General features: G+C 51.8%; 1 protein-coding gene across 1 annotated transcript; it reads right to left on the minus strand.

Moving 5' to 3' along the window:
• Positions 1 to 6000: 6000 nt before the first annotated feature.
• On the minus strand, positions 6001 to 22883 carry MAT1A (methionine adenosyltransferase 1A). Its single transcript, XM_032312756.1, has 10 exons — positions 22531 to 22883; positions 22102 to 22447; positions 18222 to 18299; positions 17305 to 17427; positions 14362 to 14474; positions 13969 to 14112; positions 10189 to 10407; positions 8932 to 9114; positions 8508 to 8641; positions 6001 to 7953 (listed from the first exon to the last, which is right to left on the minus strand). The coding sequence occupies exons 2-10, from the start codon at positions 22193 to 22195 to the stop codon at positions 7851 to 7853; spliced, it is 1191 nt and encodes a 396-aa protein (XP_032168647.1). The 5' UTR covers positions 22196 to 22447; positions 22531 to 22883; the 3' UTR covers positions 6001 to 7850.
• Positions 22884 to 26096: the final 3213 nt, after the last annotated feature.

Below are 26096 nucleotides of genomic sequence, written 5' to 3' on the forward strand. Positions count from 1 at the left end.
TGGCCCAGACCACCAGGAGTGTCCCTGGGTCCCTCACTGCACACACATGCCCTCTGTGCAGTCAGCAGGGCCCAGGCATTCTTTCATCAACTATCTCACGGAGACCATGAAGTAACCCCTGCCGTTCTCTTGTCCCAGAGCAACACAGAAGCATCAGCAGAGACAAAGTTCTCTGATATCTCTCATGTCTCCAGGGGCTGAATGGCTCACACATGATAGCATTGTTGCTGAAGAAATAGCAAATTCTGTCATCCCATTAAATTTAACTCCCTGTATTTTCTAGAAACTATAGTATGATGAGAATAATTTAAATAATCACTAAAATGCTGTCCAGGGTTTCTTTATAATACTGAGAAAAAGTGAGAGCTGAGAAAATCTGAGGAAAAAAATACTTATGTAAAAAGAAGTTTAAAAAAAATAAAAACAAATGTAGAATATCCAAAAGCACATTTAAGGGCACCTGGGTGACTTTTTCGGTTGAGCCTCTGACTGTTGGTTTTGGCTCAGGTTGTGATCTCATGGCTGGCGGGATCGAGCCCTGCTTTGGGGTCTGCACTCCGCCGGGAGTCTGCTTGAGATTCTCTCCCTCGGCCCCTCACGCTCCGCGCACTCTTTCTCTGAAATAAAATCTTAAACAAAAACCCCACATTTGAACAAAATAAGAGATTATGTGCTGGTTCAGAGTTTGCCCCCATCCGGTCACACTGTGGGCCCGTGAAGCCAGCTTATTTCCCTTCTGGACAAGGAGCGCAAGGAGGATGGCGACCCCTCGTGGAGATGAGAAAAAAGGCAAGAGAAATGCAGCTAAAATGAAATCGTACAACTTGCAGCCCATTGATGCAGAGCGTGACATCCCAAAAGAATTCACTGCCCTTTTAATGTTGATGTTTCATTAGACTAAAGGCAACCTTGACGATAGCCGGACCTGCAAGGTGATGTAGGTCTGACTTTCAGCATGCAGGAATCCCTCCGAGACTTACGTTATCCCTAAACCCACTAACAAAATAGTACGTAGTCAGTCACTCCTCACAATCTCAGCACAGCTCTTTCTGCCTGCAGGTCCTGAGCCTGTGCCATAATAAAAGGCGCCTACCTGCGCTGTGAAATGTCTCAAGAATTCTTTTTTGACTGCTGTGCTTGACAACCCCCATGAGTGGGAAGCCAGCTCCGGGATCACTCCCAGGTTTCCGGGAGGAAAAGGATGGAAGAAAACCTCCTCCTGCCATAACCTCCACATGTGAACTCACTGGAAACACGGCCCTTGGGAATGAAGAACAGGGACCAGGGGACGGCATGGTTGCCAGAGCGGGGCTCAGGGGCAGGGAGCACACGCTCCTTGACAAAGACTCTGCCTGCATCATGGACGCACCAGCATCCACGTCTAGAAACTCTAGTTCCGTCACCACTTTCATTGTTCTTGAGCCCAAGTCTGCACCTCCCGACTGGAGGCGATGGGGTTTTTCTCAGCCTCCTATACTCTGGACCAACCCTCACGAGCTTCCAGTTCAAGGGGTGGAATCTGATTCTGAGAAGAAACCGTTCTTTCCACATTTCTTCAAGATCTTTGAACCATTTTTGGTGGCTCCAGACCATTTCAGGCATACATGTCCGGGACTTCAGGTACCTCTGGGCTTTTGTCTCCTTCTACCCCCCAGGGCAAAACATTTTTCTGGAACTCATGCGGAACTGCTGCCGGCATGTTCCTGGTCCCTCTGGACACAGTGTCTCTCTTTCGCTAGTGGAACAAGTCTGTCAAAAACAAGAGAGCTAGGACCAGGGCACCTACCCCAACACTGACCACCATCTCCCACTGAATTTCAGAGAGAGAGCAAGACTTGGTCTCAGATACTGATGTTCCAAAGCTGCGCCTGGTAATCAGGGAGGGCCATCATTCCACTGGCGCCAGCTCTGGATTTTAAGAACGTCTTAAATTTCAGCTATTTGCCAAAATACAATATTACATTTTTAAAGTTTTATTTCTTGAAGAGTGGAGTTGATCAGCTTTCATTTCTTGTGGTTTTTCCTATTTCTTTTCATGACATCTCTTTGTTCCCGTCCTTACACTTTGTTCACTTACTACTGGGGTTTTCTTGCTTCTTATTGATCTGATTCCATTCCATTGAAATTGCAAATACTTTTTGTCACATCTCTTTGACCTTTTGAGTTTTCTCCCCCAGTGCACGTCTCTTTTTTATGAGACCAGATTTGACGATTTAGTTCCCTTGCAACTTCTGAGTTTCCCACTGTCCACATCAAGTGGCTCTTGTGCAACTGCCTTATTTTAAGGGACACCCAGGAACCTCTTTGTTACAGATGCCGGGGTTGCAAATACCCCCATTTCCAGGGCTTGTTTCCTGCTTCCCACTGAATTTTACCGAACCCACATTTTTTGACTTCCAGAGCTGCCATGAGCTACACCCAGACCACAGCCCCTTTTCTTTACTTCCTCAAAACCTCCCTCATGAAGGTGTCATGGTAAGAAAGCAGGAGACCAGGTGTCTGTCGTCCTGCCTTTTTTTTTTTTTTTTCAGCTTTTTTCAGATAAAATGGACATGTAACATTGTGTAAGTTTAAGGCAATAACATGCTGGTTTGATACATCTATACGTTGTGAAGTGATCACCCCTGTTGCGCTAGCTTATGCTTCCAACACATCCCATAATTACCCATTTCTGGGCTGTGACGAGAACATTTAAGATTTAGTCTCTTGGCAACTTCCAAGGACATTGCTATAAGCACCCCGCTGTGCAATAGATCCCTAGAATCTACTCATCTTTGGACTGGAAGTTTGTTCCATTTGTACAGCGTCTCCCCCATTTCTCCCACTTCACAGCCTCTGGTAACCACTCTTCTGTTTCTACGAGTTTGGTGTTTTAAGATTCCACATACAATGATATCATAGAGCTTTTGTCTTTCTCTGCCTGAATTTTTAAAAATATTTTATTTATTTATTGAGAAAGCACATGAGCAGGGGGAGGGGCAGAGGAGAGGGAGAGACACAAAATCTCAAGTAGATCCCCTGTTAAGCAGGGAGTCTCATGTGGGACCCGATCTCATGACCCCGAGATCATGACATGAGCCGAAAGCAAGAGTTGGTTGCTCAGCCAACTGAGCCATCCAGGTGCCCCTGCATGACTTATTTTAGCATAAGGCCCTCAAGGTTCATCCAAGTTTTTGCAAATGGTAGGATGTCCTTCTTTTTTCATGGCTGAGTAATATTCCATCCTGTATCTGTACCACATCATCTTTAACCATTTGTCTGTTGATGGACACTTAGGCTCTTTGCATATCTTATTGCATCACACTGCTTCTCACATTGTGTCTGCATCACATATACTCCAGGGAATTTGTCACAGGCAAAAATTTCTTCTAAATTCCCCACCCCAAGCCTTTCACCACAACCACCACTGTTGAGATGCTGATTCTAATTCTCATTTCCCTACTTCTCTGGCTTCTGCCACCTCTAAAATCCCTTTCAGACCAACTTCTCCCCTGCCCGTCCTGACTGCCTCCCTGCCCAGTGTCACCTTCCTCGGGCTTCTCTGCAGAAAATGGGGCTTGTCATCTTGTCATCCCATTTCTACATCTTGTATTGAAAGGTTAAAATGCCAAGTGACTGTTGTAGAAGTCCTCACAGGGGGCCCCCGGGTGGCCTAGGTTAAGTGTCTGCCTTTGGCTCAGGTCATGATCCCAGGGTCCTGGGATCGATTTCCTCATCTGGTTCACTGCTCAGTGAGGAGTCTGCTTCTCCCTCTGTCTCTGCCTGCTCCTCCCCCTGCGTGTGCGTGTGCTCTCTGTCACACACAAACACACAGAGAAAACAAACAAACAAACAAATAAATAAGAAGTCCTTACAGTCATAACACTACACGTTAAGGGGTGCCTTAAAAAAAATTCTTTTGAAAATTGTAATTTGTATCTCTGGGCACCTGAGCCTGGCACAGAAACTGCCAGAGGGCAAGCAGGATCCTCATCTCTTCCAAGACCTCTTTGCTAAGGAGAGCTCAAGGGCAGGAGAGACAGACACGCCTAGAATCCATTCTCTGCTCTGACTACAACAAGCTACCCCTCTGTGTCAAGCCCTGCACTGGATCCAGGTATGAAATGGCAAAATGGAGCCAACAAGGTAAGACCTCGAGAATTCCAAGTCCTGTGGAAGCAACAGGCATGAAAAAGCAAGCACTGACGTCCATAAAGCATGGCAGCCTTTGAAGCCCAGGAGCAGATAGAGATGGCGGTGGGCATAATTTATGGAGCACGTTTGAGAGTGTCCTTCTGGAGGGTGACTGGTAAACTGAGGTTGGAAGGATGCAGAGGTACCACTACATGAAAAGAAGGGAGGGTGGGTGTGGAAGAGTCATGAAGGGGGTGGGCCCCAGGGAGGTTTAAACAAGGAAATACGTATTTACACATTGTGTTAGATATTAAACAAGAAACTAAAAATGGGTACAAATGGGAGGTTACAAGGAAGGGGTTTTTCAGAAAGACAGAAATTTCTTCTGAAACCTCTAGGATGAGATGGAGCATCCATTTGAAAAGACAGAAGAGTATCACAGATAGAATGGCATGTGCAAAAGTCCTGAGGTGAGAATGAGCTGGGCCTGTTCAAGGAAGCCATAGAAGCTGGGGAGTCTGGACTATGGTGACAGGGAGTGGAACCCAGAATGAGGCTGAACAGATGGACACTGGGCGGGCACATGGGACAGTGATGGCTTAGTCATGCATCCTGAAATTTATTCAGTGTCTAGTAGAAGTCTAGTAGAAGTACCAACAGATTAAAAGTTGGGGTGGAAAGAAGGGGCTGTAATGCCTCTTCTTCCTGTTCCCAGCCACCACCCATCTTCGCACACTGAAGTCCCTGGACCCCTGAGGCCTTCCATCATCTAACCCATCAGTATCATTGCTCATGGGTTAGCCCTTTCTGGCCCCAGACACACCATCTCCACTTGACTTCCCAGGACACCTCACTGTCCTAGTAACCTCCCCCCCACCCATGTCCCTCATCACTTTCACAACACTGTGACACTGGAGGGCTTCATGAAAGACTTTGTGGCTCAGAAGTGGCTTCTCCTTCTGCTCTCTCTGATCATTTGCCCTTTGGTGTCCATAAAACCCATTCCTTCACTGCCTTCTCTCTCAGGCAAGGTCACTGCATGGCCCCTGTAGTATCTGCCCAAGTCACAGATACTGTCTCATGCAAGCCTGTGGCCTTTGGCTTTCTCCACGCCGCTGCCACATTCCCAGGTGTTGGCCACACTTCTGCCCTTCCTGGCACCCAGCCGTCTCAAAGCCTCCTCATGCGGCTTTCCCCTCAGCCTGGACCCAGACATTTCTCCAGAGCAGGGTCCTCTCCCCAGAGCCTCCTTATAGGACACAGTGCAGAAAGCTGCCCCCCCCCAAACCCAGCTGCATGCACTCTTAGGACTGCCTTTCCAGGGGCTTCTGCTCCCACAGTCTGCTAATCCAAATGTCCCCTGTGAATTCTCCTCACACAGTGTGTGAACAGGGCATTACAGAGCTCATCTCTCTGCACACCAAAACCCTCCTGCACTTCCTTCATTTGACTTCATTGATTCGGCCACGGGACAGCATGGCCGGAGGGGCCCCCTCATGACAGTCGTGCTGCAGGTAGTCCACAGGGAGGGCACCAGGTCCCGGGGCAGTAGCACGTGGTGACGGAGCATGCGCACTCAGGAGTCGGGGGGCTGCTTGCCAGCCGGGTGCCTGTGTCACCTTCCTCACCCCCTGGGCCTCAGGTTCTCCCCATGAAACTCAGCGGGTGTGGTGAGGGATAAATAGACACGGTGACAACGCAGTCGCTGGGGATGGAGAAGACTTCATCTCTGGTGGAGAAGCCCACGCAGACAGGAACAGGGGGCCCTGGGCAGGGAAACACAGAGCAGGGGGTACCCCCTTTGCTCAGGGCTGGGGAATGCTCCTCAGAGCTGGGGCGTCTGGAGGTTTGCCGACAAAAACTAAGCATAGAGTAGTTGTTCTTCAGTCTGATTCACGAAGGACTGTTTATTCTGTTTTATTTATCCTGTCCTAGCAGGAACTATTAACAATGAAGATTCCAGTTTCTTATAAACAATGTTGACCCCCAAAAAGATCTTGTTTCTCTAGGGGGTGGGGAAAGTACACCATCGTGAATTTGGACTTCTAATGCGGCCCGAGTGAGAGGAACTCATGGCCCACAAACCTGCGGCCCCTCTCCTGGAAGGAGCTTGAGACTTGCTGGGTGACCTACGCCCACAGACACATCGGAGCCTCCAGAGTGGACACAAGCTCTGGGCTTAGATGCAAATTCGGGCTTCTTTTTCCTTCCCAGAAGAGCTGCCTTTTCTCTGACAGAAAGAGAAGAGCCTCGGGTCTTTGTGCTTTGGGCCCCAAGCTCCAATGCAGACTGTCTGCTCCCCAGATGGGGCTTCATGGGCTGCCCGTTCAGCCAGAACCAGCACCACATGCCCTGGGAAGAAGCCCAGTCTCCAGTGTTCTCTTGGGACCCACAGGGGGCCCTACCTGAGCCTGTGGTCCAGGCAGCTAGGGAAAAGGCAGAAATGCTGTCAGAGGCCCAGGCTGAGGACAGGTAGGGTGGGAAGTGCTGGCCAGGGATGGAAAGGCAGGGGATTGTGCAGCTTCTAAGATCCCAGCACACTGAGGACCACTCAGGCCCCGTGGGTACCATGGCCCAGCAGCCACCTGGCAAAGGCAAGATCTCCTCAGGACATCCCAGCCAACTTGTCTACCACTGGGATTTCAGCTATGCCGCCTGGGTCACTATTTAACGTCACATGTTCGGGCCTCACCCCTGGCCTCCCTGGAAGGGGCATCTGAGGGGCTCACCCACTTATTCCAATGGCACTCAGATAACAAGGCCAAAGAGAGAGAAGGACTTGAAAGACACAGGGTTCTGGTGCTCCGTCTGAAAGGCTGGCCCCCTGAGCTAGGACAAGGGGCGTCTCTGTCCTGTCTTTGCATACGACTGCCCAGGGCTCACCGAGAGCCAGGGGTTAATCCCCTAATCGCAGAAACACCAGGTCTTCAGGGAAGAAGACACAAAGCTTCATCTCAAATCTGCTTTGTTGTTGCTCGGGCCTGCATCTGGCACGAGGTGGGAACAGGGCTTGGCAGGGGGCAGGGGGTGCGTATGGGTTCCTGAGTCAGAGCTCCTGGACTCATGTCTAGGTCCTGACACGTAGCTGTGGGACCTTGGGAAAGTTACCTAGGTAGCCTGTGCCTCAGTTTCCCTCTAGAGAAGTGGGGGTGTGGTGTCGCCCCATCATGTTGCAGTGAAGAAGAAATGAGATCAGTAATCAGCTCCGTCCCTCGCGCAAGTGTGGATACGTGGGAGAGGTCAGCCCTGCTCCTGTCCCGGCCAGGTGCCTCGCCCAGGGGGCCTCCGGGAAGGCCCTGGCTCTGAGCACGGGCCTCAGATGTCAAGGGCAGACCTGGCCCGCCCAGGATCCCTGGGATCTGTGATGGAGGAGCGGGCCACTCACGGGGCGGTGAGTGAGGGGATTTACTCTTGACAGGGGTGGTTTTTCCACTAAATTAACATGGCCTTGGTCTGAGGGGAAAGCAGGGGAACATTGTGATTACCCTCCTGAGGAGGTGCGACTCCCAGCACCAGCAAGCCTCCTGCCATTCACAGTGATGACAGCTCCCGGCTAACCCTCAGGGTGTGGCCTGGTCCAGGAGGGGGTGACTCGTGTTGCGGGGGAGGGGGAGACACACCCTGGGAGGGCAGTCAGGGCCCTGGGTCTGGGACATGTGAGAGCTGGGATCCTGAAGAAGAGGAACCAGGCCACCCAGACCCCTCCAGAGCCAGGTCAGGCCCCACTCCCACCAGCTCTAAAACACAAGCTTCTTGGGAATTTCCCACGGGAACTCGCTTCTTCCGAAATGGCCGTAGCACGCCGTTTTCTGGTAGATGGGCTTCTTCAAATCCAAATCCCTGCATAGTCAGCAAAGGAAAGGGTCACTTTAAGTGGAAAAAGAGCAGAGTTTCTCTGAGTTTTGAACACAGGAGTGACTAACAGTGTGACGATCTTTGCAGGGAGTCACTGGCCCTTAGGAGACAGGCTCAGCCAGACGCACCCAGGACCCAGAATCTGAACTCTGGCCTCACTCCTCTCCTCTCCACTCCACTGGCCTGCTGCAGCCCCGTAACATGGCCAAGCTCCAGAAAGCAGGGATGGCATTAGACACAAGGGTAGATGGGACTAGACCTGCTGGCTCACTCTCAGCATTTGGCCCTACAACTGCTTTCCTATGACGCCCCCACCTGCTCAAAGATGGCCCCACTGCCATCAGCGTCTCCAGGCCAGCCTCCTCCAGCCTGAAAGCAGGCATCCTGCATTTGGGGGGTGTGTCATGCTGGGCCAGAAGCCTGGAGGTCCTCCTGCTTTGGAGAGGCTGAAAGTCCTTCTGTTTCTCTTCCAGCAGAGCTGAGCCTCTGCGTGAGGTAGGAGGAAGGGCCTGTCTGATAGGGATGGGTGGCGCTTTTACCTGACAATGACACCGGGCCGAAGGTCAAAGTTCTTATTGACCACATCTAGCAGCTCTCTCTCTGTCTTCTGAGAGGTTCCGTAGGTGAAGATGGAAATGGACAGTGGCTCAGCCACACCAATGGCGTAGGAAACCTTCCAGAAGAGAGCAACGTCAGGGACAGAAGGCTCTGTGCCTCTCCAGGCAGCTGGACCACCCGTCACTTGCCCCACGTGCTCCCCAGCCTTGCCTGCCTAGAAGAATCCCCACCACCTTCACAGGGAGCAGCCCTTTCTGTAGAGGACTCTCTCCTTGAAGATTTTTTCCACCTCCCTCACGTTTTCAGGGTCCGTGCCCCAGAGCCCTTGGCAAAGTCTGTGGGCTTCCCAGCAGCCCAGCATGTCCCCGGGGCCAAGATGGGAGGTTCGGAGTGGGGCCCGCGCACCTGCACCAGCACTCTCCGGCAGAGGCCCGCTTTCACCAAGGACTTGGCCACCCAGCGGGCCGCATATGCCGCCGAACGGTCCACCTTGGTGTAGTCCTTCCCCGAGAAGGCCCCGCCACCGTGTGCCCCCCAGCCTCCATAGGTGTCCACGATAATCTTACGGCCAGTGACGCCTGCGTCCCCCTGTATAGGGAAAGGGGACAAGGAGGAGATGAGAACCAGAGTGCCAAGAGGGCAGGGTAGAGAGACCACGGCAGCACCCTGAGGGCCACTGGACTTACGTGGCAAGGGCTCCCTGAGGCTGCCTGTGGGCATTTTTAAAAAACTTTCCCTGTCCCTAAAGCTGGAAACCTTGGTCTCTAACCTCAGTTCAGTCACTGACCCATTACAGAAGCCAGGTAAGCTGACAGAGCCCCATCAGCAAGTGCAGATGATGGGCCAGAGGCTCTCTGGAACCTCAGCCAGCGCCTACTTCAGGCTTTGCTCTTGTGAGACGGTCATGCTGGAGAAATCCAACTGCAGGAGGGAGCTGTGCTGTGACAGGTACGCCCCGGACTGTGGCCCTGGCTGGTGGCACCTAGCACAGGCCATGAGGCCCGTTTCCTCACGTCGCTGCTCTGTGCTGCGATCACCATGTCCTTAGTGGGCAGGGGCTCCACATTCAGGGCTTTGGGGAAAGACTGCGTACTCTACACCCAGGCTTTGAGATCCACAATTCCCACTGGCACATCTAGGCTTTGAGAAGTCCTACAGGAAATGACAGTAAGCTTTGCCTTTCTTTTACGCCATGTCCCTGTACTACATTCGGGCACAGAACCAGCTAAGGACCGCCTGGCAGAGGTCAGTAGCCTCTCTGGGGAGCTCTGCCAATCCCTTCCCTTCCCAGGGGGAAGTAGGGGTCCCCATCGAAACATCTGCCGCACACGAGTTTAAGGTAACCTGTGGCAAAAACTCCGTAATACCCCCTGGGAAAGGCCCATCACCTGCAATGGTGAGTTGGGCGAGGCAGCAGCATGGGCAAGTATGAGCGGGGGGCGGGGGGCCAGGCCGCACTAGGTGGGAGAGTCCTGGGGACATGTCATTCCGCACGCACTGATGTGCACACAACCAGCCCCACGAGTGAGAGCTGAGCTCGTGTGTTGTCCAAGGCCAGATGTGGCTGAGCCACGCAAAGCTACCCGCTCTGCTGTGCTTGGGCAGGTGAGCAACCCCAGTAACAAGGACAAATCAGGACTCTGCTCAGAGGCAAGGGCGCACCTGGGGACCGCCAATGACAAACCGCCCGCTGGGCTGCAGGTGGTAGATGGTGTCTTCATCCAGGTACTTGGCGGGCACCACGGCCTTGATCACCTGCTCCTTCAGGGCCTTGCGCATGGCCTCCAGGGTTATGTCCTCATTGTGCTGCACAGAGATGACGATGGTGTGGATACGCACAGGGATGACAGCACCGTTGTCCTGGATGTACTGAACTGTCACCTGTTGGGTCACAAGAGCAGGAGGAGACATGGTAAGTTCCTGCCCTGAGCTGAGGACACATCGCTATCAGGCTCCCGGGAGCCAAGTTGGGGTAGGGGGCAGGGGGGCTCCTGTCCTCTCCAAGGGCATTCTCCTGTCCATCTCCAAGACTGGCATTCTTATCTCCACTTTACAATTGAGAAAAACAAGGTATGAGCAGTGGAGCAACTTGTCTGAAGTCACACAGCAGTCAGATAAAAGCCAAAAAGCCAACCCTGTTCTGACCCATCCAAAAGCTGGCGTCATCCCCACAGCAGCACAGACAAAATCCTCCTTCACAGACCCGGGGCCACGCTGACCCGTCAGCGAGCACAAGAGGCCAATGTTACAGCCTGATCTGACCGGTGGCCAAGGACTGTGGTCTGGGCACACCAGGCTGACAGAGCGAGAGGGAGGGGGACAGTGAGGACAGCAGGTGAACCTGGGAAAGCAGTTACCGCCTCAAGGTGGGGGAAGCGGTTGCTAGCCCTGGGGCTGTGTGGCCTGGTAGCCGGGGCACTGCCCAGCAGAAGGATGCCACTCAGGACCTGGAGGGATACTCGGGAGTCATAGGCCCCTGTGCCGCCCGAGGCATTGTGGACACACTGGGTGGGAGGTGGGGGTGCCTGGGGTGTGTGGGGCCGGTAGGAGTACAGCTAGGCCAGATGGCCCTGGTAGCAACACCGGCTGCCAGGCGAAACACTATTCTTATGCCAGGGCTTGAGAGGACCATGGGACAGCCAACAGTGCCTCCCCGGGGCTGTGCCTGTGGCAGGATCTCTGCCTGCCCAAGGGCCCTCCGCTATCTACCAAGTACTGGGCCTGTTTCCAGCTCCTACTCTGTGCCCTGCCTGCTTCGAAAAGCCTGAGGTGGAGTCCAGAAGAAGGAAGGGCCTTGCCCACGTGACATCTGATCCTAGCACGAGAGGCAGGGGCACAGGGACATCTGTGGTGGGGGCTCCCAGGAGGGGAGGCCTGTGACCGGCTCTGGGACCAGACCCACTGCGTGGGCATCAGGCCCAGGAGACGGCTCCTGCCCTGAGGAGCTGCAGGGCCCGTCTTCCCCCCTCGCCTGCTCCCTGGACGTCCCACTAGGCCAGCTGTGAGCCCTGGGCTTCCGTGTAGAGCCACACAACTGGGGCAGGGCAAAGAGCTCCAAGTGCGTCCCTTATCTCACCATGTCAGCAAGATGTGGGGAAAAACACACCATGGAAAACACCATTCTGACCAGGTATAAAAATAGCCGTCCACACTGCCACTCGAGTCTCATATCAGCAGCAAGCATTTGTTCAGGTGGAAAGACTCATCCTGTTCACAGTCAACACTGTGCTGAGGTCATGAAAGCCCTTCTCCAACAGGCTCGGGAGCCGGCCCAGAAACCGGTCTTGACCCAGGACGGCTCATGGGGAGGCAGCGCTTGCGGGACTGTGGGACAGCAGGCTGGGGCCGATGCACCCCCGCACCTCCACGAGGGTGCTGCCAGGGGCTCAGCCCCCCTGCAGCAGGGCAGTGAGGTGGACTTCCGTGTCCAGGTAGCAATAAGAGGCTTCTGGGTAGCCCTGCAGGAAGGGAGCCCCCAGAAGAGCACATCCTGGCCCCCCAGCTCCCATCGTGGCCTTGGGAGCCTCCAAGTACTACGCGGGATGATGCAGGCCTTCCCTGTTTTGGCCGGTCCCATGGGGGTGCCTCCAGGCCTCACGGCCACACAAGGAAAAGGAAAACCCTGTAGCTCGACTTCCTCCCACCCCTGTTCCACGATTCTGTGTTCTGAGAATCTCCACCCCACTTTCCACTGTAGCGCTGCTCTGCCTCAGGACGGGCCCAGGTGCCCCAGTGCCTCCTGTGTGCCCCTCTCTTTCAATCCCACCAGTCTTTGCATGTCAGCTCCCCTGCCCCACAACCTCAGAGCACCCCTGAGGAGTACTGATGGCTCCCCTTCCCACCTAGGGGTCCCTTGGAGAACATCAGGAAGGGTTTGCTTTAGGCCACAAGTGCACTTCCTTGCCCCGTTCAGCCCAGCGGCGACCTCTGCCCTGTGCGGCCTCCCACCGGGGCTGAGAAGGATGCACCTCGGGATAACGGGATAGTCACGTGCTTTGTGCTGAGCTACACAACCACGTGGGCCCGATTCCAACTACAGGAACAAGAGAAGGCCCCGTCAGGTGGCAGCCACCAGGGAAAGCCACAGGAGGTGGGAGCTTTGCGGGCCACTGATGGAGAGGGGAGGACCTGAGAAGATTCCATGTAAGGTGGAGGGTGGCAGCACAGGTGCAAAGCACTAGAAATAAGGGGAACAGGAGTGAAATCAGCCAGATTAAGCAGACTGGGGGAGGGGAGGTAGAGGAAGGTAAAACTGGGAGACCATAAAAGGCTTGGAATCCCAGAATAACAAGTAGGGTTCTGTCCCCCTATAGGAAGCAGAAAACTACAGAGGATTCTATTCTATATTGGCTAACTGAACATAATAATTAAAAAAAAGAAGAAGAAGAAGAAGAAGAAATTTAAAGTCCAAAGGGAGTTAAGGGGTGTTTCCAGGCAGAGAGAATCCTTGGTGTGGATCCTGGCCTTGGGAACCAGGCTGGAGAGGAAGAGATGCTCTCAAGGGAAAGCACAGAGCAAAGCAGGGTGGAGATGGGGGGTGGGGAGGCACTGAGCAGGAGGCAGGGACACCACTGCACTCCCTTGAGCTGTGGAGGAGACAACACGGAGGCCACACATGATGGCTCCCAGGCACAGGTGTTTACAGGGTGGATGGGAAACACGGCTGCCGATTCAGAGACCTGGCAGGCAGAAGCTTGGGCGCTGAGAGGGACATGGTGGAAACTGGGCAGAAGTGCGGGTGGAGGGGGAGAGGGTGTGAAGAAGGGCCCAGGACCTGTTGGAGGGCAGAGGAGGCGCTGGGAAGGAAGGCAGCCCTGGGAAAGGGGCCAGCAGGGTCACCAGGGTTAAACTAGGCAGGACGCAGAAACAGGGGGCGGACTGGGGGCCTCCACGTCCACACCTGCTTCACGGTCGACCTTCAAATGTGGACATGGGTGAGGATTTCCCCACCACATGGAGCAGCGAGGTCAGGGCCCGAGGCGACAGGGAGTCCAAAACAGCAAAGGGAGAGCCTTTTTATGGGAAACGGGTAAAGAGTCAGAGCGAGACACAGACAGCCCTTGACAACTCGGTGTTCAGTCCTTGCTCAAGGTGGGGAGACCTGTGGAGGTGGAAGGACAGTGACCGATGTCTGAAACCGATCAAGCACCACGTGGCAGGGAGCAGGGAGTCATGTGACCAGGGTCAATATATGCTAAGAGGGCAACAAAGAAAGATCTAGAACTGCTCTTTCTATTTTTCTGTATTTTAAACATTTTTCATAATAAAATTGGGAGAGAAAACATCTAGACCTGAAGAGTTTTCAAACAAAGAGTTCTTTTCACAATCAGTAACTCTTGAGTGTCCAGACTGAACATTTTGATCCGAGTGATGACATGAAATCAAGGGGTGCGGGAAGGGGGTGTCTGGGGGCTCCGTGGGAGGTGAGAGGAGGAAGCTCACCTGAGTTTTGGAGTCAGGCCGCAGCCAGGGGAGGACCCCGGAGCGTCTGAGGTCCGCCATCCGGGCGTTGAGCTTGTGAGCGAGGATGATAGTGAGGGGCATGCACTCTTCTGTCTCGTCGGTGGCATAGCCGAACATCAAGCCCTGCAGCCAGGGAGAGGGCCGGCCGAGCAAGGCCCACGTTAGACGGTGGGAACGTCCTTCCGATCAAACACTTGACTGGCACTCTCGGGTGTATTGGGTGCCTCGTGCATGTACCACCCACACGGGACAGCGCCCCATCCAGTGCTTGTGACCTTCCCGGCCAGCTCCTCCCCGGATCTGAGCCAGGGCGGAGAGAGACAGTGCTATTCCCACGACCCGACACCGCGCCCATGTTCCCTGTGTACTTACCTGATCCCCGGCTCCGACATCCTCTTCATTTCTGTCTAGATGCACACACTGGGCAATATCTGGGGACTGCTGCTCCAAAGCCACCAGCACGTTGCAGGTCTTAAAGTCAAAGCCTAGGCGGAAGGGAAAGTGGGCCTCAGTGCGGGGGGACGGGTCAGGCAGAGCGTGGCTGTGAGCTTCCTGGCGGACTGCTCGGCTCCTCATGAGCCATCTGGTGTTGAGGTGGGTGGTCTGTAACCAGCTGTGGTCGGTCGGGCTCAAAGCTGAGGCCCAGGGATGGGAAGCCCATGTACCCTTCCCATACCATCATCCAGAACTCTAAGTCAAAGAAAACCCTCTACAGTGCATTTTACTATATTAAATTATACCCAGATTATATAAAAACCAGAGCTACAGCTGCTCGGGCTGAAGAGCAGGTGGGTCACTCTGGCCCTGACCCCTTAAGCACCTTCTAAGACCAGGCTGAAAATCACCTTCCATCACTGCAGTTCCGGAGCCCAGGGGTGTGCCTGACGCAGGTATTGACTATACTGGACACATATAATGCACAGGAATTACCCAGACAGGCTCCCAGACCTAGAGTCCTCTGATCCCAAGCTATGCACACGGCTTGGAGGATAACAGAAAAGGCATCCCGCTGGAGCCCGAGGCCCCATCCCCCCTATCCCCAAAGGTCAGGCATGGAGATGGAGGCTGTTCTCCCCAGCAGAGGGCCGTAGGCCGAGAACTGGTTCGCAGAGGTTTGGGGGGCGGCAGCCCAGCCCAAGGAGCCCCGGGGAGGGGCTGCTGCACCTGGACAGCACACTCATCTCCCTGTCAGTCCTCGGGTCTTGCCAGGCTCAGCCATGGGGACTGCATGAATGAGGAGCTGAAACTCACGGAGGCCCCACCACAAGGTCAAGTGTTAGTGGCAGGCTGAGTAGCTGCCACTCTCTTGCCAGTCGGTTCTATCCAGGCTGTCAGCGTGAGTTCACTATACCCGACCAACCAGCCAACCCAGATCCAGTCTGCTGCTCCTGTGCATGCTTCACGTGGGGACCTCCCGCCAAATGAAGCAGAACACAGCCCCTCAGCTCCAAGCAGCCCCTCCCCGCTGAACGGCCCCAGCCAAGCACTTGGGTGTAGCCTTCAGCGTGGCTCGCTTTTCTACCTCCACTTTATGTCTCTGTGCAGAACACTCCTCCTCCGACTCCCCATCCCCACACACCCAAATCCAACCAGCTCTCAGTAAACGCCCCTGGACCGTCCCTCCTTCTCCCTTCCGTCACTGCGCACTGTGCCACTGACTGGCCACTGGGCACCTGATACCGCATCATCTAATGCCAGGCAGCACCCCAACCCTGGAAACATCAGGTAGCCTCTGTCCCTTGCACCTTCCTGCTCCCAGCAAATGTTTTTGAGCACACAAACCAATGAACCATCTTTAGAGGGCTGCCAAGGACTCACCGTTGTGCATTAAACACTTTGCATTTTTCCTAATCACGGTGAATCATCTCAGTGCTGCAAATCCATCAAGTGCTCCAAGTGATTTGGAAACAAATTTTGGGAATTCAGGGGACTAAGGGGAGAGGAGCAGGGCCCGGAAAGGCAGCTGCCCAGCGACTGTGCAGCCCAGAGCAGTGAGGGACAGGTAGCCTGAGGCCCCGCTAGGGCAGCTGCCACGCTGCGCGGGCTCCTGTGGGTACAGGCACCGGGATAAGCTGGGCATGCAGAAATTCCGCCAGCAGCAGAGCTAGCCACTCGCTTGCTTCACTCTTTCTAGAAGACATGGCCTTCTGGGAAGTTTCCCTTCTGCATAGCGCAGAACAAGACTCACTCTTGAATAAGGTCTACACAAATGTAAGCAATTGGCTTCTCCTTGTGGACCGGGGTGAAGGCTCTGCAGGGCAGCCTGTCGGGAAGCTACTGCCTGGGAACAGTGTTTCCTCTACGAACACCCTCGTGTGCTGACTGGGAGATTCTGCCCATGCTCGCTGGTCCTCCTCCTGCTGATTCCCAACACAGTCCCCCCAAACTGTCACGTGCTCAAGGGAGTGCTCTGGGCAGCTCAGAAGGTGGCTGCCCTGAGCTTCTGTGTCCGCACCTGCAGTGGCGAGGGGCTCCCGCTCATAGGTGTGCACTGCCTCATTCCAGCCTGCCCTGACCACAGCGGTGGCACACGTCGCCCTAAAGACCCAGTAGCTGGGATGTCCGTGCACACAGGTCTTCGGCTTCTGGCTCTTGTGGGCGGTCCTCTGAGGCCACTCCAGGCTGAGCCCCATCCCATCCTGCCCTGTCCCAGATGTTGGAATCTGCTTTGGACCCTCCTGTTCTTTCCAGATGTCACTCCCCCGATCGCGGAGCTTCTCCTCACTCCTGCCAGGGCCTGTGTCCCTTTCCTGGAATGCAAGTCCCCACACTGCCTGGCACTGGAGCCCACCTCGGCCAGCATGCCCCCTTTACCTGCCATAGCTACCACTTCTAGACAGAGTTGACTTTTTCTCTATCATGAGAAGCAGCAGAGAGAAGCAGAAAGCACAGGGGTCTACACAGGCAGCCGACTGCTGGCTGTCGCTTTACACAAAAGGTGGACATTCCCAAGCTTTAGTTTCCTCATCTGCGGGAGGAGTACAGCAGAGGACTCAAACAATGAAAAAGGACACGTCCCCAGCAGGGGGCAGCTCCTCTCCTCGGTGGGTGCTTCTCTCTTTCAAAGCTTTCGCCTGCACCAAGAAGACCAGAGTTGAAATAGACGGACGGACAGACATGGGCTAGTTCAACTGGATGCCATCACATGGACCACCATGCTAATGCTGTTCCCAGAGACTTTGACCCCTGACCCTGCCAGACGGGCCTAGGCATGTTTTCTTCCCAGGGGTATTTGCCCTCACCGAGGACCGAGAGCCTCAGCTCAGACACACCGTCGGGACACCCACGCGTCTCAGACCCGGGGCCCCGCCTCACCCTTGGCCGAGTCGTCGTAGCCAATGTGCCTGATGGCGTCTCTCACCACCCGCTGGTAGTCCACGGTGGCCGTGGAGGTGATCTCGCCGCACAGCAGCACCATGCCTGTCTTGCACACCGTCTCTGCGAGAGAAGGAGGAAAGTGGGTGGCCACGAGCCAGCCAAGGGGAACCCCTCCCAGACCCTTGTGGAGAGTCTTACAAGGCACAAATTCTGGAAATAAAAGACTAAAGCTAACAAACAGAGTACATCCCAGCAGAAGGGCTGAGCACATGTAAGAGCCGCCCAGAGAACTGCACCTCGGACAGAATGGGTCACTCCTCACTCTCGGAGCGAGCGCCTCCTGCTTGTGTCATCTCGAACCACTTATTTAACCTCTCTCAGTCTGCTTCCCCAACTGCTACCCGAATACAGTACTTCTAGGGACTGCCGTGTGGCTCGGAGTGAGACGATGGGGGTAGGTGGCTGTCACAAGGAATGCGGTCCAACATGCCCTGGCGTCCAGGACGCCTCGCCCACCCCTTTTGATGACACTGCACCGCAGGCTGAAATCCTGAGAGCAAGGAGGACCAACCATCTCACTGGCTCTTCACCAAGCTATTGGGGTGAGGTCCACCCTCCGAGGGTGCAGGTCCCTGCGGGGCTCCAAGCAGGGGCTAGGGCAGCCCTGGAGAGGGAGGGAGCCATCTGGGCAGTGCACAGGGAGGACAGTGAGGCTCTGGTCTCCATGCAGGCACCCCTGCCCTGTGACCTTGGCCAAGGCCCCAATTCAGCTGCACCCATGATCACATTGGGGAGCCCCCCAGGTGCTGGGGTCCCTGACCCCCACTGTGCCGAGAGCCCTGGCACAGGCACAGGCAAAGAGCTCAAGCCCAGTCCATGAGGTCTTCCGCAGGGAGGGAGCAGGCGTTTCTCACCACAGGCCACCTTGGCATTGGGGTCCTGCTTCAGATGGGCATCCAGCACGGCATCGCTGATCTGGTCGCAGATCTTATCTGCACAAGAATGAACATGTATGAGAATCACAGAAGTATCAGGTATAACAAACTGAAATGTTAAAATAATTAGGTATTTGGTAAGTTTACATATCAAATTTATCTACCAAAGAGGATACGGTTTTAAATATAAAAAATTAGAAACTTTTTGAAATTTTTATTTCTTCTCCTTTCTGCCTAATTTTGGATGATTTATATTATATAAACTCAAGGCGTTCCCGAAAAAAGAAGTACATTCCAAAATCAGTTCTAAGAGACTAAAGCAATTCACTTACAGAGACACAACACACACACACACACACACACACACACACACACACACACACACATATTCTCCTACTAAAAAGCCTCTCATTCCTCAAGATATTCCCTTTAAGTCTAAAATCTAGAAAACTCCTAGAAATAGAAGTTAAAACAGCTAACAACATCGGTAAGATTAGGTGCCAACACGTAAAGTCAGATGGGACAACAGATACATTGCGCTGCAGGTTCTAGAAGCTGTGTGTGCTATGTATCCGATACTACGCCCAAATCCACCACCCCACCCCCAGGAATTCCAGAGGAGAGCTTCTACACATCATTCCTGTTCTGCAGAACATTTTCATAAGCAGCTCTGGGATCACGCCCACGGTCACGCAGCCTCCTGAAGGCTATTTGTCCTCTTAGCTCGGTTTGACCTCAGTCAAGGTGGGACTGACAATGGCTCAGCAGGAGCTGGGATTTGATCTTTTTCCACTACTTGCCTTAAGGACTCTATATGGTTGAGCCTGCAGACCCTCAGTGCAGTGCACTGTGGAAAAATCCAGTCTTGCCTTGGGTTGGGTGAACTGCCAATGTTCACAGACTCAGAAATAAAAGTGACATCTATTTACACATATTATATCTCATTTAATGTTTAAAATATCCATAGAGTTTGCTCTTAGTAGAGTCATAAGGGTTTCTTCTCAGCTGTATCAAGGTATAATTGGTATACCAAAAAAAAAAACCTGCATAAAATTAAAGTATATAATTTGGGGAGTCTGGACATGTGAATACACTTATGTGACCATCACCATAAACAAGGTAAGAAACATAGCCATCACCTCCAGAAGCTTCCTTGTGTCCTTCTGTTGTGTTTTTGCTTTTCAGTTTTCATCTTAAGGACCCAGACCCAGAACCAAGTGATTCTGCTCTCAAAAGCACATCACTTAAAAAATGTTAACGTCAATGCAACTTAAAATATTAATCTGCGGGGTGCCTGTGTGGCTCAGTGGGTTAAGCCTCTGCCTTCCGCTCAGGTCATGATCTCAGGGTCCTGGGATGGAGCCCCACATTGGGCTCTCTGCTCAGCAGAGAGCCTGCTTCCGCCTCTCTCTCTGCCTGCTTCTCTGCCTGCTTGTGATCTATTCCTGTCAAAAAGATAAATAAAATCTTTTAAAAAAAATATTAATCTGCCATTCAAGGTGCATCCTCTAAACTTGCCTTGGGGAAATGCTCCTACATCTTGAGGCTCTCTGTGCAACCTCCTGCCAGCGGCAGAGCCAACAGTAAATCTAGGTTTATCTGAGGCCACTGCCTCCACACATCCCTACCAAGGAAGGCCTGATGCTAAAATATCCCTTTAGGCCCACCTGTCAGGACTGCTAGGGCTGCCCATGTGCCCGCTGTGGATGACTGTTTCTTTCAAGGACACAGGTCACATGTCCGCAGTCCACCCAGGGAGGTGGGATAAGGGGTATTAGGGATAAAGCTAGAGCTGAGCGGGACACCTGGGTGGCTCAGTGGGTTAAGCCACTGCCTTTGGCTCAGGTCATGATCTCAGGGTCCTGGGATTGAGTCCCCGAATAGGGCTCTCTGCTCAGCAGGGAGCCTGCTTTCCTCTCTCTCTCTCTGTGCCTGCCTCTCCATCTACTTGTGATTTCTCTCTGTCAAATAAATAAAATCTTTAAAAAAACAAAAAACAAAAAACAAAAACCCTAGAGCTGAGCAAAAGTGTTAAGATAGCTCCACAGACTAAAGGAATGCCTAAGGAGGACCTTTCTGTACTGTTTCTTTAGGCTTTTGGAATTTCTATCACTATCGCTCAGTAGCTTTAAGGTAGCCTATCGCTGCTTTTCTGGGAAGTTGGAAAAGCATTGGTATCACCCTCCTGGTGGAGAAGAAGTCAGTGCTAGAATGACAAGCAAGCCATCACCAAGGTTTAGGGGAAGCTGAATTACATGGACAGTTCATTGTTCGTGGCAAGAGAAAGGAGAGTCAGACGAACTGAAAGGCTACCATTAAGTGGACAAAACAGCCAACTGGATGGCTAGAACTTTTCTTCTCTGTCCACTGAGCATACTGCTGTATGTACAAGGGGACCACTGGCCACTGCCTGTCAAGTGCCCACATCCTCTGAGTGGGGTAAATCCTTCTCCTAACCCGTATATGATCTTCATGGGTTACACGTGGAAATAAGTCCAAGGTTACAAGCATTGTAGACCCAGAGACTTTATAAAGTTGTGCATGATGAAAGAGGCTGTTTGTTTTGAATTGAGCTAAGTCACCTACAAAACTCAATGTAAGCCAACGTTTCTCAATAGCGGTACTGTTGACATTTGGGGCTGGAAAATTCTTTGTTGCAGGGAGAGGGTCCTGGGCATTCGGGATGTTTGGAAGCTTAGCTGGCTTCCAGCCACTAAGGGTCAGGAGCACCCCCTACCCCTCACGCAGAGTTCTGTCAGACAACCAAAAAATTGGTTTCAGGAAGACAATACAAAATGCCCTTAGGGGAAAAGGGCAACATCGCCCCCTGTTGCGAACCACTGGCTAAAGCATATGGAAGGAGTGGGGTGAGGAGGTGATGAAAGCGGAGTTAGGAGTATGGAAGAAAGTGGATGAGGAACAGGAAGAAAAGACAGCCTTGGTGATAAGTCACCGTATCTTCAAATGTTCAAATGAATTTTGAAGAAGTGCTTAAAAGTCATAAATCAATGTGTCTAGCCCCTAGGATTCTTCTACAACAGTGATTCTCAGAATGTGTTTCCCACAGCAGCAGCAGCAGCAGCATCTCCTGAGAACTTTACTGAAAACGTCAATCTTGAGCCTCAACCAAGACCTACTAAATCAGAGACTCAGGGGGTGGGTACGCAACTGTACACCAGCAAGCCTGTCAGGGGAAGCGGATGCTCACGGAGGTCTGAGAACCACTGACCTCCAGCCTGAGGCTCTGATCATGGGCCTCGCTGCTCACGTGTGCGAACCTCTCCCACTTCCCCCCACACCAAAAACTGCTCGAATGTTCTTCCTCTTCAGGAGGTCACCTGTACTTCTCTCAGCTAACACACTTGAGGCCTTCAGGACCTGGTGATCTATCTCAGCGACTACTACAATGTGCCTTTCATGCCTAGCCTGCATGTGCCTTACATGCAAAACTCAGTGACCGTGGTCTTGTCCGCAGGAACATTCCCTGTTGACTTAAGTCGCTCATTGATAATAAAGCTTTATTCTCGCCCCCACCAAAAATATATATAAAGTGGATATCTGATGACACACGTCTCCCGTATACTATGTTCCGTCAACCCAGGGGATGTTCTCTGCTGTAACCCCATCACGTGGAGATGCTGGAGGCGGGCACAGAGCGAGCCTTGGGCTTCATTGCCTGAACACTTCCCAGTTCATACTCAGTGGCTGTTTTACAAAACTACAAACTAATAGAATGAAAAACGCCTCATACCGCACCTCCAGAGGTCCCGCAGAGTAACCAACACAAACTGTCTTTAAGGCCTCTGGTAAAATGACTCCCCTGGCAGCAGCTGCCATGAGCCCACGACCACCTACTCACCCGGGTGCCCCTCTCCAACCGACTCTGAGGTGAACATGAACGCTCCTTCTTCACTTAGAGAATGGTCGCACAAGCCATCCACCGGGCCATTCATCTCGGCACGCTTCTCCACTCAGCTTCTTCAGGGTACCGATTTCAGGCTGTGACTTTGCCTGAGATTTGTTTGGGGTTTTGGTTTTGTTGGTTTTTTTTCCTTCTGTAAACCCAACAGGCTTGTCTTTGGCAGAGCCACAGGGCTCACTTCTGCCGACCAGCCTGAGAGCACATGAGAGGAAGGTGAGGAGGGAGGGACTGGCGCAGCCGTGTCGCTCCCTCTGACTGGTCACAGCTTGCTCCTGAGTGACTCCTATATATGGAAAAGTGAAAGTGCCTGAATAATCATGTGAGAAAATTGGAGGAGTCCATTTCCTGGGAGGGGGTTCTTCTTACCTTGAGGGATTCCAGTCGTCAGCTCGGACGTCCCAAGCACAGGCATCTGGTCAGTGTGTGGAAAAGAAGGCTGTGTAGATGCTGCAGAACTGAAGCTCCTTTGGGACCCTGCTTCAGCTCTGCAGCTAATCTCCATATTGCTCCAAGGTTAACATACCACGTTGGAGGGTGGGGGTCTGTGGTGACTCAGGGATACAAACAGGCAGCCAGGTACTCTTTCCCAGAGATACGGTTTATGCAAAGCCTGCAACACAGGGTGACCTGCTCTATTGGGTGCTGGCCTTCCTCCCCCACACCTTGTCTGGCTCGGGCTCTCCTCCTCCTTCTACCTTCTCAGAGCTAAAGCATGCACCTGTATCCTGAGTCAGCTCAGATGTTACACAACACATTCATTCAGAGGAGAAGCTTTTGAGCCCATGTTTTTCTGCTAATAGAAATCGCCTAAACTGTCAACGTCTCTCACATGCTGGCAGTCACCTTGACTAGCAAGACGTTAAGAAGTATCTGGACAGGTTACAGAAGACAATGCTATTTTGGGAAAGGAACTCTTGAGAGACGGATTCATTACAGGGAAATTATCAGAGTTCAGGTTCCCAAAGCTCCCCTAAGATAAATTAAACACCTACCTATTTGGTCCTGTTCACCTGGTCAACACCTGCTCGCAGGACTCCCGCACATTTTTTGCTTTGACCAAGGAATGTAGACAGGCTTACACATTTTAGCCAAGTCATGCACTAAAGGACGGTGTCTCTCTATCTCTTCATTGTCTCCCACACTCAGATCTAGCTGCATCCTCAGGCTAGCACAATGGCAGGGGATTGAGATCACAGTGAGAATGGGTGGAGAAACCAGTTCCCACTAGAAGGCAATAAAATGTAAGCAGCCAGAGGCTTGTGCTCCAAATGCTGGGCTGTGGGAAGCAAAAGTTGGGATGCGATAGCCCCCACTAACAATTCTGCTACCCCAATCCCCTCTATACTCAGAATGTGAGCACTTAAAAATTTTTCTCTGGTGCTCCAAATCTGGAGTGCTGGTTGGCTGTAGCAGCACTACCCCTCCAGGTATAAACTATATTAAAGTGACCGCTTCTGGGATGAAGCAAGAGAATTTACATATACACATCTCATCAGAGGCACTTAAGAAAGAGGGAGCTGGAATGCTCAGGCATAAGACTGCTGAAGGTCCAGAGAGGAAAAGGCCACTGAGAAAGGACGGAAAAAATGAGGATCAAATAGGGACTTTAGACAACATAGCCTTGTCCTTGTCAGAAGCCAGGACTACTCCTGTTTGCACTTAAAATATTTCAACATCGCTGTCCCTTTGTAAATTTCTTCTGGGTACACTGGTTTCAAACCTGGAGGCAATATGAGCTAATGTTTAATGTGAACTATAGACCTAGGTTAGCCCAGCAGCTAGAACTATGGCCATTATGCTTTAACTCTGTTGTAAAAGAGCAAGATGGTGTTTAAGTAGCAAGTACTCACCAAGGTCCCAGAGCTGGCAAGAAGTCAGAGTGCAAAGCTCTCTTACTGCTCCCTGAATTCCAGAATGACTAAATGGGCATGTCCCATACAGAGAAGTATTGCTTTGGGGAGATAACCAAGAGGCTTCTGCAGTCTGGACACAGATTCAGAGTGAGGGAAGGATCTGGGAGCACCAAGTCCAGTACCCATCTTATGTGTGAGTCCCATATGACATCCCCACTCAATCTAGGCCACCTTATAGTCTTTTAGCCCACAGATGTTAACAAGCAGCACACAGAACACAGTGGGTGGGAGTGCGGGCTTCAGGGCTGGAGTCCTGTCTGGCCTCTAACCCACTATCCACCCTGGAGAAGGCTTCCCAACCTCTCAGCTCCTGCTTCCTCAACTGTAAAACAGGTTAAATGTCTACCAACCTCACAGCATCATTGTGAGAAATAGATGTGGTCATTCAGGTAGGATGAGGATTGAGCAAAGAGCCAGTGCATAGTAAGACTTTAATAAAATATTATTTAAGTGCCTTCTATGTACATAATATATGATTTCTTATGTATAAATATAAAATGCAAGACCAAAGCAATGCTGAATCAGTCAAAAGATTTCTCTCTTATAGTAAATGTTACCAGTTAGACAAAAAAAAAAAAAAAAAAAAAAAAAAAAATTTGCATTTGTACCAAGAGTTAGAACAGTGGCTTCAATCTGCCCCTTTTTGACTTAGAAAACTGAACCAAGAGGGAATTGGCCATCATGAACTCAAATTAAAGCCTGCCTTACGCACATGCTGTCCCTTACGCATGAATTGTCCTAATGTCTCTCCCTCCCCAAGCCCCACTGATTACCTAAGTCCAATTCAATGTGTCAAAGGCCCACAGTTGATTTCATTTCCATGCAACAACCTTCAACTCTGAAGCTCTGCTGACAAACCTCTGAAGAAACTTGGCTTTGAAAACAAATTATCGTTTTGGTCAGATTTACACGTGATTTTAAAATATAAAATACCAAATGAATATTAAATACAAAGCAAATGGCTGTGTGTAAGCCACACTGACCAGTTTCATGAAGAGGCTTTGATGGCACCTGACTCCAGGTAGCTCGTGGAGAGCACCTGGGCAGACGGTGCCCTTGGCCTGCTCCTGCACCTTCCATGCCTGATGGCTATACCACCGACAAGAGGTAACGCAGTGTTGATGACTCTGGATACAGAGTGGAGTGCACATTCACTTCTTAAAAGCTGTTAAGTGCAAACATTTACCAACTTTGGTGAGAAACTCCCTTAACCATCTAAATGGCATAATAATCACATGGACTATTTTCAAAAGATTTAGTACTTTTGCCCTCATTAATTTAAGCACAAACTCTTCCTACATATATCATTCTAGAACACGAATAATTTATTTATGAAAGAAAGATAAATAGATTCAGATTATACAGTCTTTTAAAATTTTAGGCCACTTCAATGATTTGTGACTTTGGTTCAGCAAAAAAATCCAAATAAACACTCCATATACAAAGACTATTCTGGAAAGGAAGGGAAAAAAATGTGGAAAGATTTCACAGAAAAAAGCAGAATCTGAGCTGGACCCCAAAGATATTATAGCGTTTTAAAGGCAGTAAAGAGATGGTAAGGCTGTGGGGCCAAGAAGTCCCCATGTGGCTTAGAGCCGGCACAGAGGACCATTGCCCCAACTCTACTTGGGAGGTGGGAGGTGCCTGGGCAGGGAGGTGGAGGGCAGGGAAAGCAGGTGAGCCAGGAGCTGGGACTCAGGGCAATAAGGAGCCATGCAGGAAGTCAAGCAAATGGGGGCTTTCTATCTGACAGGAAAATGTGAGCTAGATTATAGAGGAAAAGCATTCCAAAATCAGAGACAAAAGGTAAAACTCCTGCCTTGATCCAGGAGTAGCCTGAGAAGCAATGGATGCTGAGATATTCGTCGGATATAAATCCCGCCCTGCCTCCATTGTTTCTCTTCCTGGAATCATCCCTTCCCCCAAACACTGATACCCCAGCTTCCGGGGATCTGAGATCCTAAGAAGTAATTTCAATTTCTGATCCTTTATCATCCATATCCAATTTCCCCCAAAGCT

This window comes from Mustela erminea, chromosome 14 (assembly GCF_009829155.1).
Source record: "Mustela erminea isolate mMusErm1 chromosome 14, mMusErm1.Pri, whole genome shotgun sequence".
NCBI lineage: Eukaryota > Metazoa > Chordata > Mammalia > Carnivora > Mustelidae > Mustela > Mustela erminea.

Excerpts from the sequence above, each read along its gene's own strand:
- MAT1A (XM_032312756.1), bottom strand. The coding sequence starts at position 22,195 with ATGAATGGCCCGGTGGATGGCTTGTGCGACCATTCTCTAAGTGAAGAA. Across the intron at positions 10,408-13,968 it reads GGCCTGACTCCAAAACTCAG|GTGACAGTTCAGTACATCCA; the intron begins GTGAGCTTCCTC and ends GTGACCCAACAG. Across the intron at positions 7,954-8,507 it reads CGGCCCGGTGTCATTGTCAG|GGATTTGGATTTGAAGAAGC; the intron begins GTAAAAGCGCCA and ends CTGACTATGCAG.